This window comes from Cavia porcellus, unplaced genomic scaffold (genome assembly GCF_034190915.1).
Source record: "Cavia porcellus strain 051 isolate PalLab524CR breed Dunkin Hartley unplaced genomic scaffold, mCavPor4.1 scaffold_1, whole genome shotgun sequence".
Taxonomy (NCBI): domain Eukaryota; kingdom Metazoa; phylum Chordata; class Mammalia; order Rodentia; family Caviidae; genus Cavia; species Cavia porcellus.
This window is the reverse complement of record NW_026947484.1, coordinates 195,395,833-195,408,902: the sequence shown is the minus strand read 5'-3', so window position 1 is coordinate 195,408,902 and position 13,070 is coordinate 195,395,833. Positions and strand designations below refer to the sequence as shown.

Sequence of the window (13,070 nt, the reverse complement as noted above, 5' to 3'; positions counted from 1 at the left end):
GAAGAAATCAACTATATTCACAGACATGACTCTTTACCTAGAAAACCGAAAAACTTCCACCAAAAGACTCCTAGAGGTAATACACAAAGTCAGCAAGATAGAAGGTTACAAAGTCAACACACAGAAGTCAAAAGTATTTCACTATACCAATAATGAATCCACCAAGAAAGAAATTTAAAAAACAATATCATTCTCAATAGTTTCAAGAAAAATTGAGTATCAGAATTAACTTAACCAAAGAAATGAAGGTCCTCTACAGCAAAAACTACAGTACTCTAAGAAAGAAGATTGATAGAACCAATATTGTTCTGGATAGGCAAAAGTAATATTGTCAAAATGGCAATACTATCAAAATTAATACATAGATTTAATGTAATCTCAATCAAAATAACAGTAAACAAACAAAAACCAACAGCATTCCATTTCCAAAACTAGAAAAAACAATATAGAACACAAGAGACCCAGAATAACAAAACTAATTCTGGACAATAAGAACAAAACAAAGGGCATCATTTTTTATTGTTGTTTTTTGGTTTTGTTTTGTTTTTGGTACCGGGGATCAAACTCACGACCTCCTGTTCACCAGGCCGACACTTATGCCACTGAGCCAAATCCCTAGCCTTCCAAGGGCATCATTATCCAATATTTCAAGCAGTATTACAAAACTTCAGTGATTAAAAACAGAATGGTACTGGCATAAAAACAGTCAGGTGAATCACTGGAACATAATAAATAATGCAGAAACAACATCAGGTATTTCAGCTATCTGACTTGACAAAGGAGTCAAAAACATACGTGGGGAAAAGGACAGCCTTTTTACCAAATGGTGCTGGAAAAACTGGCAGTCTATATTCAGAAGATTGAATTTAGATCTATATTTCTCACAGTGTAGCAAATTAAAACAAAAATGGATCAAAGAACATGTCAGAAACAATTTGCTAGAAGATAAAACTCTTAAACACATAGGCATAGGCAAGGACTTCTTGAACAAAACCCCAATTATACAAGAGTCAACAAATGGGATTATATCAAATTTGAAAAGAGTAAAGAGAAAACTGATAGAATATGAAAAAAATTGCAACTTACTACTCCTCGGCTAGAGAAACAATATCTAGAATATATAAAGAATTCAAATAATTAGAACTCCAAAATAAAAAGAACTAATCAAAAAATAGGCAACTGAAATGAACAGATTATTTCTCAGAAGTACGCATGGCCATTAAAAGTTCAACATCTCTTATCATTAGCAAATTAATACAAAAATGCAATTCCACCTACTCCAGAAAGAATGGCCATTATCAATAAGTCAAATAATAACAAATGCTAACAAGGCTTCAGGGAAGCAGGAACCCTCCTTTACTGTTGGTGGGAATACAAATTCATACAACTACTATGAATGTGAATATGAAGAATCCTCAAAAAACTAAAAACAAAAATTCTAGTCAACCTTCTAGATATCTTCCTGAAAGAAGTAAACACATATTATAATGATACATGCACACTCATGCTTATAGCAGTTCAACCCATGATAGCTAAATACATCCCCTTCAATAGTTGAATGGGCAAAGAAAATGTGGTATTTATATATAATGTAATACTGTCTATATTATTTTTAATGTAATATATATAATGCTCTGCCACAAATAAAGATAAATTTGAGTCGATATACCTTGAGACCATAATGTTAACAGAAATAACTGCATGGTTTGTTTTATGTGAGAAACTCAGAGCACAATAAAAGACTCTAATAGGAAACAGATAAGTCCTTTGCAAATAGGTAGGGACCAAGAAATTGAAGGAGGGTAGAGAAAGGGGAGGAGAAGGGAAGAAAAAAAAATTAAGATGTATATATAAAAATTTACACAAAAAAGTTTGACTAAAGTTTATAAAAGCATGAAGCACTTACTTTAAAAGTATCAAGATTTACAATCTGAGGCAATTAAGACAGTAAGTTATTATGTAACAATAAATAGATAACTAAAACAGAATAGAGAACCCAGGAAAAGTCCCACGTACGTAGGAATGCTTCGATTGCAAAGAAGTGAGGAAAGAAGAATCTTTGAAATAAATGGTACTGGGTCAAATTCTATCTACAAGAAAAAAGCAGCTTACATCCACAAGCGCTCTAGTTTTCACAAAAAGAATGGTTCTTGTCTCTGGGTTTAGGTGGTACTCCTCTTGTAAGATTAAGTGGAGTTCTCTGAGTTTAGGGTTCTCATTGCTGGGATCCATGGAAACACGTTCTAGTTCCGGCAACTTTTCTGTAAAAGGGAAACACTTTACAAATGACTTATAAATTCTAAAAATGTAGAACAAATACACGGTGATCCTTAATTCAAATAATCAATCTCAATCTTTGGCCAGAATTTTCTGAACCATAACTACCATTTTAAATTGGTACAATCTTTTAGGAGTATATAGTTGGCATTATATATCAAAACATAAAACTGATGCATCCTTTGATAACAGATTTTATATCTAAGAATTTGAGATATGGTTTTATTTACAAAACTAGGGAAGAGATATCCAGGGATATTCACAGTACTATGGTTTAGAATATAAAAGAAAAGCAGAAAATGACCTAAGTAGCACAAATGGGAGCCTTTATAAGTTATACATTTGTCTTTACTATGATTGTTAAATTAATAAGGAGTAATATATATGTTTATATGGAAAGATCTTAGACATATTTTAAGTTAAAAAAAATCAAAGTACAAGACAGTATGTCTAGTATTACACATAGTATTACCTCCATTCACATACACTTCTGTTTTTCTGTTTGCAAACAATTCAAATGAAAGCATTTGGTAAGATTGTGCTGCCATTTGTAAACTCTGCATTGAGTGACAAACACAACACAGCCATCTTCCCCACACAAACACAAACACAGTCATCTCCCCAAAATCACAAAACAAGTTCATAAGCATATATATGGTGTGTGTGTGTGTGCACGCACATCAGGTGTGCATGAGCCACAACACACCAGACTAGTGATAATGAACAACTATGAAATTTTTGAATTATATGAGCCTGTTTTAAAAACAATCACTATTAAAAAATCAATTTTATAAATTTTCAACATATATTACAAGCAAAAGTAACAAATAGTTCACACTCATTTCCTACTCATTTCATTATTTTTTTACTATTACCTAGTCTCTTGAGTTATTTACATCTCTTATATTTGTATGGTAGAAATACAGAATCATGAGTTACTGTTCATCTTTTTACAATAGTTCAATGGCGCTATATTGGTGGCTTGAAACTAATTATAATGGAAATATTTATGTCAAGGAAATTGAGCAGATATTAAAAATAAGTTGTATCTATTGTTTGATGACAGTTTAAACTTACATAAAAAAGTAACGCAGCTCAAATTTAGCCATTAAATTGTAAATAGCAACCAAAAAGAGAGGAAATAGTCTTCAGGTATTTGAAAAACTATCAGCCAGTTTAGCAAACAAAGCTGCCTGCCTCATTTACAAACAAATAAAGCTCCACTATACATCTCTGTGGTTTCACTTTTACCTTACTCTGACTTTAGTAAAAAGTATATACTGACATTCATATTAGTTCATATCAGAACTATGGTTGTTTGTTCACTACAATTACTGATTGGCTATAGACACAATATTCTGCAAAATCACTAACGCATTCTATACAAGCCAATTATATAGAATTTACAATAAATAATCCTGTATTTACTATTATTTGTAACTTGTGTACTATAGGAATTATGAACATCCAAAAAAAATCAGTAAAACTTATAATACACTACTGCATATGTATGTATACATTTTTCCTACAGAACTAATTGTTTAAATGTTTACCAGTACACAACTAGTTACACATGTGTATACTAAATAGTGGCACAGATCAAAAAAATTTTAACATTCCGTTAAAGGAACTGAAAAGATAGAGGACAAAACTTACTTTTAATGTCTTTTTGTATTTTTGGTAATAATATCAGAACAATAGACAGTAAGTCATTTTGATTTACTCTTTATATCTTCTTAAACCCAAGACAACTGCCTGAGCATGACTCCAAAGGCTTCCTGTTCTGAAAACATCCCTCACCTTCAAACCTCCGAGTGAGATCTTGCTCAATGTCATCAAAAGCTGCTGTTCGGACATTGCTAAAGAAATCCTTCAGGTAATTCAAAGCGTCTTTCATTTGTGCATCCTCGCTGATAATGAGGGTATCATTATATTTCTGTTTAAATGAAAACTGAATTTCAGTATGTTTTCAACATCCTACTCATTATCTGTACCTGATAAGTAATTACTTTAAGAAAATGTTCAAGTGTATTTCAACTGAGTTTTTTAAGATGAATGACCCCTATTGGTTCTACAATAAAACTTTTGAGCTCTATAGTACTCTTTTTAAAAGTCTCAGTTAGGTAGAAACATTAATGAGAATCACTTTTTAGAATTTCAACTTGGAAATAAGAAAACTTCATGAAAAACATAATATAAAAAGCAGTAACAAAGCAGATGAACTTCTACCATAAAACTGTGTGATAATTAAGCCATTGAACTAAATTTCCAGTCATCACTAAACTGTAAAAGGACGACCCACAATGAAATTCAACTAAGACAAATACATGCTAATTGAATCATTTTTAAGAATTTTCAATGGCATAAAAAGAATGGTTGGGCCAGGCAAGATGTCCAGGCCAGCCTGAACTACATAAGATGTTGTTAAAAAAAAAAAAAAGTCGGGTTTAGCTCAGTGGTACGAGCACCTGCCTGGCAAGCACAAGATCATGAGTTCAATCCCCAGTACCAAAAAAAAAAAAAAAAAAAAAAGTTACTACAGCCCTGGTTAATCACACACCTTGGATATCTGAGCATAGAGTTTACCAAAAGAAAGCACATGCTTCAGGCAATCATGATGGCAGGACCCACTTAAAAGTTCTTAAGTGAGCTCTTGGTGACAGAATGAGAAGCTGATATTCTTTTCTCAATGCCAGGAGATGCTATAACTAAAACATCTTTTCAAAATAAATAACATACCCGCAAATGTGAAGTGTACAAATACATTGCTTTACAGATCCTGCTCTCTTCTTCTTTGTCTGGCATCTGAAACAACCTGCACGCTTTATGAACTGCAACGATCCATTGTTCATATTTCTGTGTTCCAAATACTCTATCTTGAATTTGAAATAAGTAGCCTGGGGAAGAAAAAAGCTTTTCATTATGCCATATGGTCAATCATTTAAGGCTCTAACATGCCTTATGTTTTCATGGATATCACTATATAAACACATCTTCTAAGAAAAGCCTCAGCTGCTTGGTTGAAACTGGGTGTTTGCTGTGATCCAGACTGTACAGATGAGAGAGACATAGGTGAGCCAGACAAACAAGTTGTTAGGCAGAGAGGTTGCAACTGACATCAACCTCTAAAGTGTATAAATAAATGGGCTGCAGTCACATTTATGTAGTCAATTCCTTTTCTCCCATCAAGAGAGAGACTGCCATCTGACCTCAGCTTCCTTCATTTTCACTCTTGTCTTTGTTTCTTTATCCTCCAACATCCTCCTCCTGGGAAATTCAAGAGCTACACTGGATGCAGCATTTTAGCACCTGAACAGGGACCTGGGGCTCAAGGAAACTTGTCATACAGCAGGTGAGAGGACACCTCCAAGTGCGGGCATCAACAAAACAGGCTCATAAAAAGCATAGGGGAGAGAGGTGTATTGATACTATCAATATTGATTTTATCAGGTGTAAAACATAGGGCAAACAGGTTCTCAAGCACAACAGATATGTATGAAAATGCTTGTTTTAGTACTAATCCCCATCTTTATCTTTTTGCTGTGGACCTGGACCGGGAGTGCTTTGATGATCACATGCCTACTGAGATGACCACAGAGGATTTGGCATGGAGAGTATCCTAAAACTAAGTCCCACCCAGAAAAAGCATAAGTGGAGCAGCAGCTCCCCTGATAAGAGTTTGAACCCTCTAGCTTTGCTCAATCATATTAAAAAAAAGAAGCTGGTGGAGAGAGACCTTCACCACCAGAGGAATGTTTTGCTGCAATTTCCATTTCACAGTCGCCCAAAGTAAAAGCCACAGCCTTAACTACGCCACAAGTGGCTATTTTCACTTTCTCAGTTCAGAAAGATTTTACTGCATCACAGGCTGAGACTTCTAGCCTTCATAGAACAGAGTCATCCTTTCTCTCCCTTGCAAGTGGTGCTAAAAGAAACCAGGGAGACAAGGGAATCCCGGAGAGTTTTCAACATGTCTACTCTGGCGCCGAACTCCAAAATTCCAATAATCTGGGACAAGTTACACATCTCCATGAAGCTATATTCTTTAAGACCTTAAAAAAAAAAAAACCCACTGTTACCTGTGGCCCCACAACTCCTTTTACCTTGGGTTTTGTAGAGCTCATAAGACAACAGGTTGTGGTCCAGCATGACTGGAGAGGACTAGCTGGCACATGTTTAAGTTAGGGGCATTATTTATCATGAAAGGGAAATTTTTTGACTTGTGCATGGATCAAGCTGCTCACAATGCTGTTCACACCACAGCCACTGCAAAAGACTTATTAACTGGAGAAGGTGCCATAGGAGGGGAGTCACTCAAATCTTTTGGAGTTCACAGTCTGCCACAGATTGCTTCACATGCTGGGCATGGAACTACAGGACTTAATGTTTGCCCTGGAAGATTTTGGACTTGTTTTGGTCCCAATCCTTTGTGTTCCCCTATCTGTAACTTTGGAATGAAAATGTTTATCTTGTGCCATTGAATGCTAGAAGTGTTTAACTTTTCACTTGTATAGGAGCTTGCGGCTAAGAGTTTGCCTTACATCTTGGAGGAGTATTGGGACTTGGACAACAATGATGAAACTGCTAGGACTTCGGCACCTCTTGAAGATGAACTAAATGCATTTTACATACAGGGATGTGCATGAGTCTCTGGACAATAGAAGGAACTCATTCCAGTATTTACATAGGATTGAGGGTATGCTTTTGTCTTTCCAGAGAACACTGAATGGTTTATCTGAGTGCCAGAGCATGCTGTCTGGCAGTCTCTGGACAGTTTTTCTACTTTTCAAGAAGCTGTTGTTCAGTCCTGTGGCAGTGATGCTTTGGCGACCACTCCACAGCCAACAGACAAGGATACAGTTAGCCTCAGCCTGGGCATTTCATTAATGAGAGGCCCCAATGATCTCAATCTCCACATCCTTATGGTAGATACCCCAATAAATGTTATTAAAAATACATTATTGTGATACGTTTACACTGGTCATTGTCAAAAGATTAAGTTTTCTAAAAATGAGGTTTTCTGATTTAAAGATACTCTGATATAAAACTAGATTAAAAAACAAAAGTTCTTATTGGCTATGACAATTGACTTTTATTAATTTTGCTGTGTTAAATGTATTCATGCCTTCAGATGCACAAGTCTTTCAAAATGTAAAACAGAATTGTTTATGGTGATTGACTTTTCTTTCAGAGTCAGACATCTGTCTTTAACAAAACTCATGTGGTATATATGCTATATATTTGCCACTATACTTGGAGATGTCTACACATTAAATAGTCCAAACAATGCCACAAATTTCTTCAATGACATACCATAAAAGGTCAACAAGTTATGTAAAAGCTTCTTATGTACTAGATAAAGATGATTCACTAAAAAGGCTATTTTATATCAAAATGCAGATTCAGGAGTGTTACAAGAATGTCATTATAGTTGTCATGCTACAATATTATGCATGGCTTTTGATTTTAAATTTTCTTTGTAAAACTTATAACCACTGTCTGTTAACATTCTACAGGGATTCAACTACTAGAACATCCATGGTTGGCAGGAAATAATGATTCTACATTGCATTTCAAAGTCCTTGCTTTTCAGATAAAATTATAACATTAAGCTCACTGTTCCGATTACAATGTAATGTCACTAACTTTCTCTTCTGGATGTCAACAACTGAAGTTTAGAGACCAAAAACTAGAAAGACAGATGGGCTAAGAGGACAGCGAGTATTTTGGTCCTGGCCTCCAAGGTCAACAAGGACCCAGGACATAAGAGAACGTCTGCTTTGACATCCTATCACTTGGTACCCCCTCAGTCTTTTCACCAAGGAGATTGTTGGACCACAGAGGAAGGAAATCAATGGCTTCTGAATAACCTACAATCAAGAAAGCCCACATCTGGGTATGGTCTGAACTCAAGCAAAGCAAAAGAGACCCCAGTGAACAATATATGGTTATTGTCAAGAGGATAGGATAAAAAATATGAGATTTGTCTCACTAAGAATTATAGCAGAACTCACCAAGTTCCTCAGAGATACTCTTTGCCAGATACTCTGTCTCCTTCATCAGCTCACATAAAATCAGTTTAAATTTGTTGGTAGTCCGTGGTTCTACTTTCCTGGAAACTAGAACCATCAAAGGAAAATGAGTTTGTTTTGGAAAGGACAGCTCATTGCTCAATGTAGAAACCTCCAAACTCTTCTCTGCTTTTGTTATTTCCTCTGGAGAACCAGAGGTCCCAGGCTCACTGGCAGGTGGTCCAAACAATACAATAAATGCTGTAAACTTTGCAGCCATTCCTAACTCATTACTACACTGCTAACAGCATTTGTCTTTTATGGCCTGGTGCTAACCCAGCTTCTCCTTCTGGTTTTCCTGTTACCTCTACTCTGACAAGTCAAACAGCCCTCTTGTTCATGTAACTACCACACTCCAAGCCGATTTTTATGTTTTCTGATTCTTTCTTCCCACCCAAACCCCAATTGATCTTTTTTATTCATTATTAATCCTGTCATTGATTACTGTGTTATTTCAGCAAAACTCACTAATTGCCTATCATGTGCCATGCTCTAGCAGTAGAGAATTGAAAAGAACACACTCCATGTTCCAGAGGGCTGCATTCTTACAGGAGAGAAAAGGAGGTAGCCAAACAATAACATCAGAGTTCTATAGTGTAAATACTGTGTGTACAAGGGGTCACAGAGCACAGAAAGAGGAACATCTCGTCTTCCAAGGGGGAATCAGTGGCATAAATATGAGAAAAAGAAAGACGAAAGCAAGAGCGGTCATGGGAAAATAATCAGTCATATACCAAGGGCAGCAAGGGAAAATAATCAGAGAGGAAGCACGTGCTATGCCTGAGGAAGTCAGAGGAAGGCAACACTGTTAGGGTTATCTGCGAGGAGAAGAAGCTCAGAAGGCTGGAGGCAGCAGATTACAAAATTCATGTGTGATGCCAGAAAGACTGGTTACCCTTGCTGAACTTCTCACAGATAACTCCTCAGAAGGGACTTTCTTCCTTCCCCATTTAGTGTATAATTATATAGTCACATGCCCCTCAGACAGTAAAGATAAAATCATGTATTCCTTGATCTCTCACAGGGCTAGTATAATAATAAAGTCAATAAATACTTGCTACATGATTGTATTTTAAAAATCATTTTCTGATCTTTTGAGGCGAGATATAATAAAACTAGATAATCTTAACTATAATTGTCTAATGCATGGTCAAACAGTGCTGATCACACAGTGCTCACCGCAGCCCTGGAGCCCGGGCTCAGCCTTGGCCTCCACATGCTTAGACTTTCTCATCACCTCTTTTATCTTGCTAGTACCTTTAAAAAGGTCATGTGGAACAGAAGTGTAGGAATGGTTGTTCCTTATGCATCTGTTCACCCATTAGCAGAAAAGAGTTCATTTAAGGAGAGAGACTAGCAATGTGACTATTTCCTAAGTTTGGGTTTAAATATTTTCTACTGAACAGATAATGGGTCAAAAATCAGTGCTTATCAAAAGGGAGCTGAACTTGGTGGGGTTAGCCGAGAGTAATGAAGTTCCAAAGGTTTGTCACTGGGTACCCACTTACTTTTCTGGGGCTTATAAACAACTTGCTCCAGTTCCTCCAAGTTTTCTTTAACTGTTGCTATCACTGATGCATCAAGAGAAGCACACAGTTTGCAGATGTAGGCCATGGCTTCCTCTATATTTTTGGCATCGCCAACACCAACTGATGCCGTCAGTCCAATGACCTGTAAAGAGTAATCTGATGTTAATTTTTTTCTAATATTCCCTGTACTTGCAAAAAGAAAGGTCCCATTAGGCAAAGCACTGAATAAATGCAAGACTCATATCTCATCAACTAAATACTAATCAGCATAGAAACTGTGACAGGAGCCCATCAAGGCAGGGTTTCTCTTTTCTATACCATTGTATTCACTATGACTTAGAGACTATCATACCGAAAAGGAAAAGGATTGAAATCAGACACATCCATTCCAATCTCAATCATGTCATATTGGTTGAATGTCCTTGGAAAAGTACCTTCAACTTTCTGTTAATGTGGGGAACGGCATCTATTTAAAAAGGTAGCAGTGTAGCATCATTAAGGTAATTCCCACTAACAGCCACTCAATAATTACTGAATAATCAGTCCATCAACAAGGAATCCACTTAACATCAAAATTATTGTGAGTGAACATGACTATAATACAAAAGAAATTTTTGTCTATGGGCACTGTACTAAATTTAATTTGCACTTTCTAAATGGGTCATTAATAAGGCTGCAGAACTTTACACCTATGTGCAGACACATGTACCATAAATTCATGGTTTCCATCATCAGCCATGCATCAGCCATGTTAATTCTTCAGTATTCCCTGTCAGTTCTCCCTCCAATTTGAGTTCTTCCTCTAATTTAAAATCTTCTCCACCCTCTACCCCTTCTCTCATCATTATGTTGGAATTCTCAGCAAATCTTATCTCTACAACATGCCATCACAATAAACTGTGATATAGTTTTCGTGTGTCTGGCTCTCCATAAAAAATGTAGCTGTTTGAGGGCTAGGGCTATGTCTTTTTTTCTATTTACACCATGTAAGGCACACATCTGCAGAACAACTAACAATGGGTCAAGAATATTTTTTAAAAATTTTTTATAGGTATAGAGCATGTATGAACTTTTTTCTTTGTCATTATTTCCTAAACAATACAGTATAACAATTACATTTATATCACATTTACAATATATTAAGTATTATAAATTATCTAAAGATTATATAAAGTATATAGGTGAATGTACAGGTTATATGCAAATACAGTGACATTTTAAGGAAACTTGAGTACCCTGCTATCTACAGGGTACCAATGGACAATCATTTGTTAAGTGAATAAATGATGGATGAGTGAAAAACTGATCAACAAGCTACAATACTATGGATTGATTAACTGAGAAGGACACTCTTAATGTGCCACAAGAGTAAGTATATATGATTCAGGAAGATAATAGGTCTTCTGAGTAATCTGCCTGACTGTGAAGGTACCTGAGGCAATGGATCTGAAGATTCTCCAAGTTTCTGATCTAGATAATTGAACATGATCATATTGTATGGGTGGTGTTTACTCGTGTTGTGGCATTCATCAAATATCATCAAGGTAAAGACAGACAGTGATGGAATGGTTCCGTTTTTAAGATTGTTCACAAGAATCTGTGGTGTTAGCACAATGATGTCATTGTTCTCAATAGTCTCTGCCACTGGGACTTTCTCAGCTGTTGCTCCAGAAATGCCTGTAACGCTGTACCTGGAAAACAAATGAAATTCCCTGGTACTCACTGTGATGTGAACAAGAAGACACAAACATTAGATCAGAATAGCAGTTGATGAAGTTCTTTCTAAGGGATACATGTGGAGACCAGTTAAGTCCTTAGCACAAAACCTGACACACAGCAAGTGACTAACAAATGCAGGCTAGTTATAATTCACAGCAACATAAATATGTAAGGTTTATTTAGGATATAAATGATTTTTTTAGTAAAAGGGGAAGGTGAGAGAGATGACAATCCCCTTGGAATAATTCACAAAAGCTACTTTATGATTTCCAATTAGTTAACTTCATTTCAAAACTATTTCTAACCACAAGGAATAATTTTTCTTCTTCTTCTCCTCCTCCTCCTCCTCCTCCTCTTCCTCCTCCTCCTCCTTCTTCTTCTCCTTCTTGGAGGGAGGTTTTTTGAGACAGTGTCTCACTATGTAGTCAGGCTACCTTGAACTCACTGTGCAGTCCAGGCCAGGCTTCAACTTGTGGCAATCCTGCTGCTTTAGCCTCCTGCGTGCTGGGATTATAGATATGAGCCACCATGCCCAGGTCAAACAAGGATTTTCATTTTTATTTTTCCAGTATAAAAAAGTTACCTTGATGGGATATTATAATGCAATACTAATTGCTTGTCATGTAGTTAAATATCAGTATTCAAATATACCCATTAGCTGCTACCTTTTAGACATGAACAAATGCTTACCCATGCATGTACATTGTGCTTTGTTACATCATACATTGCAACTAATAAACCAAGGAGTAACATACATTAGGTGTGTATACTGAGAAAACTAAGAATGATAAATTATCAATATAGTTTAGTATTTGCTAACTGCACTACACTCTTTTGTGAAGTATATGTTGGAAAGTATAGGAATTATAAATTCAATGAGCAAGGTTTAAAACTATACGTTTCATGATAATGAGCCCTTAATATGCATTAATCTGTATTTTCTAAAGAGAATTGCAAGAGTTTTATTTTTCTAACATTAAAACTTACTTAATAAAGACTTCTTCCCAATTAAAAAAAAATGAAGCTCCACATGGTGGTGAATGCCTATAATCCAAGCACTTGGGAGGCTGAGGCAGGAGGATCACCATGAGCTGGAGGCCAGCCTGAGCTACACAGTGAGTACAAGCCATAGTGAGTACATAATGAGACCCTATCTCAAAAAAACCAAATAAACAAACAAACAAACAACGTTTTTAAGACAACTTTTCTAGTCACTGAGAAAAAGAGTACTCAAAAGAGAAGTATCATATACATTTAAAATCCATTTAAGTAATAACTTAGTCCATTAAGTCATTTACTTAACCTTATAAGATCAAACCAAGAGGGTTTAGAGTTTGTTGTATTTCTAACAAAGATTTGAATTCATAAAAGAATTGTATCTAGATAATGTTAAAAGTTGGATTTGTTATGAAATTTTTTAAATTATAGCTTTTAAAAAACAAAACAGAAAACAAATTACTTACATGAAGCTAGG

General features: G+C 35.8%; 1 protein-coding gene across 5 annotated transcripts in view; it reads right to left on the bottom strand.

Annotated features, from left to right (window-relative positions):
* Positions 1 to 13,070, bottom strand: part of Rigi (RNA sensor RIG-I) — a 65,969-nt gene that overhangs the window by 15,121 nt on the left and 37,778 nt on the right. For all 5 annotated transcript variants that reach the window (XM_063226782.1, XM_063226771.1, XM_063226777.1 and 2 more), the window contains 6 exons: positions 11,310 to 11,568; positions 9,857 to 10,019; positions 8,292 to 8,396; positions 5,017 to 5,174; positions 4,078 to 4,213; positions 2,113 to 2,261 (listed from right to left, as the gene is read on the bottom strand). In XM_063226782.1, coding sequence (XP_063082852.1) covers positions 2,113 to 2,261; positions 4,078 to 4,213; positions 5,017 to 5,174; positions 8,292 to 8,396; positions 9,857 to 10,019; positions 11,310 to 11,568 — 970 coding nt within the window. The remainder of the gene's footprint in view (positions 1 to 2,112; positions 2,262 to 4,077; positions 4,214 to 5,016; positions 5,175 to 8,291; positions 8,397 to 9,856; positions 10,020 to 11,309; positions 11,569 to 13,070) is intronic.